Source organism: Suricata suricatta, chromosome 2, assembly GCF_006229205.1.
Source record: "Suricata suricatta isolate VVHF042 chromosome 2, meerkat_22Aug2017_6uvM2_HiC, whole genome shotgun sequence".
In the NCBI taxonomy this organism is placed as follows: domain Eukaryota; kingdom Metazoa; phylum Chordata; class Mammalia; order Carnivora; family Herpestidae; genus Suricata; species Suricata suricatta.
This window is the reverse complement of record NC_043701.1, coordinates 14,183,576-14,185,466: the sequence shown is the minus strand read 5'-3', so window position 1 is coordinate 14,185,466 and position 1,891 is coordinate 14,183,576. Positions and strand designations below refer to the sequence as shown.

The window sequence follows — 1,891 nt, the reverse complement described above, 5'->3', positions numbered from 1 at the left end:
GGGGAGGGCGCGACGCAGCCCGAGCGCTTGCCCCCGCCCTGCGCGCCGCGGACCACCCCGCCCCCCCTGGCCCGGCCCGCCGAGCTGGGATCGGTAATGTTCGGGGCTGCGTGACTGTACTTGAGCTGTTTGCGGCGAAAGAACAAAACCAGCGTTTCCACCACCGCTCCGCCGTCCCACCGCGAGAACTTTCTCACTCCCTCTTAATGTGGAGAAGTAGAGAAAGAGGAATTCCAGGGCAGGGGATGGCTTCCAGCATCAGGTGCCGGTGGTGGCAGCCGGATGGGAACACAGGTGCCCGGACTCCCGGCTCCTCTCTCAGGCCCACCCTCCCCTGTTCCCTCCACCGTGTGTTGAGGAGCATTTGTCCCCAAGCACTCCCACATTCAGCAGCCACCGCGTGGGGACTATGCACGAGACTGCTGGGGTTTGGGGGGAGGGGGAGAAGGTTCCCTTTGAAAGAGTGGGGGCGCCTGTCAGGGACCGAGAAGGAGCCTGGAAAAGATCTAAACAACCCTGGACAGGGAACTGGGAGGGAGTGGTTGGTGAACTCGGGGGCATGGGAAAGCTTCCTGGAACTAAGCGCTGAAAGGTGAGTAGGGTTTGGGGGTGGCAGGGGCCCCTTCTGGCTGGAAAGCTCAGGAACAGAGGCCAGGAGGGGCCAGCCACCTGCCTGGCAAGCAAAGCTTGGCCAGATGAGAGGAAGACCAGGCCAGCTAGACAGGCCACAAAGCCCCTGGGTCTCCACCATGTCTGAGCCAGGGGTAGGATTCAGGGACGCACATCACTCCTGGCTTTTTGCAGTTTGGTGTGAGCACATTTTCCGCATGATGGTGTGTTTTCTATCGCTGCTGTAACAAGTTACCACAAGTTTAGCGGTTTGAAACCACAAATTTATTATCTTACAGTTCTGTAGGTCAGAAGTCTGATCTGGGCTGACTGGTCTAAAGCTAAGTTGTCAGCAGCACCGTGTTCCTTCCCAGAGGCTCTAGGGGAGATTCCACTTCCTTGCCTTTTGTAGCTAGGAGACCCTGCATCCCTTAGTTCATACCCCTCAGAATATTCAAAGCCAGCAATGTCTGGCTGACTCCTGCCGCTGCTTTCTCAGACTCTCCTCTTCCACCTCCCTCTTCTGTTTCTGAGGACCCTTGTTATTAAGTTGGGCCTTCCAAGAAAAGCCAGGAGAGTCTCCTCATCTTAAAGTCAATGGGTGATCAACCTCCATTCTATCCAAAACCTTAATCCCCCTTTGCCACGTGACCTTACATAGTCACAGGTTCCAGGGATTAAGACATGGGCAACCTTGGGGGGGAACATTATTCTGTCTATCACAATGAGTCTTTTAAAGTCAGTAGCTTTTTATCCTATTAATAAGAGTCTAGGACTGAAGTTCAAGTGCAGGTAAGCCTGAGATGGAGCCATGAGGGCTCTGGAATGGAAATAGGGAGAAGATGGGTTAGGAGGACTTTAGAGGGACCCCTGGGTGGCTCAGTTGGTTAAGCTTGCTATGGATTCTGTGTCTCCCTCCCTCTTCTCCCCTCCCCTACTCATGCTCTGCCTCTCTCTCTCAAAAATAAACATTAAAAAAACTTTTAATAGACGGGACTTTATCTGTATTTTCATTTTTTAATAGGGAGAATGTATTTGTGTTACCTGTGTTATTAGGAATTGCTTTTGAGGGGCTTCGTGACTCAGTCCATTAACTGTTGGGCTCATGATTCCAGTTTAGATCATGATCTCACGGTCCATGAGTTCGAGCCCTGCCTTGAGCTCCTCTTTGGCTGAACACTGAGAGTGTGGAACCTGCTTGGGATTCTCTCTCACTGTGTCTCTGTCCTTTCTCTCTCTCTCTCTCTCTCTCTCAAAATAAACAAATTGAAAAAAAAAAAAA

The 1,891-nt window shown here is 52.2% G+C and overlaps 1 protein-coding gene across 1 annotated transcript in view; it reads right to left on the bottom strand.

The window, feature by feature from the left end:
* The window catches only part of KLRG2 (killer cell lectin like receptor G2), a 10,414-nt gene that overhangs the window by 8,047 nt on the left and 476 nt on the right, over positions 1–1,891 (bottom strand). Inside the window, exon 2 of the mRNA XM_029917909.1 lies at positions 121–202. Coding sequence (XP_029773769.1) covers positions 121–202 — 82 coding nt within the window. The remainder of the gene's footprint in view (positions 1–120; positions 203–1,891) is intronic.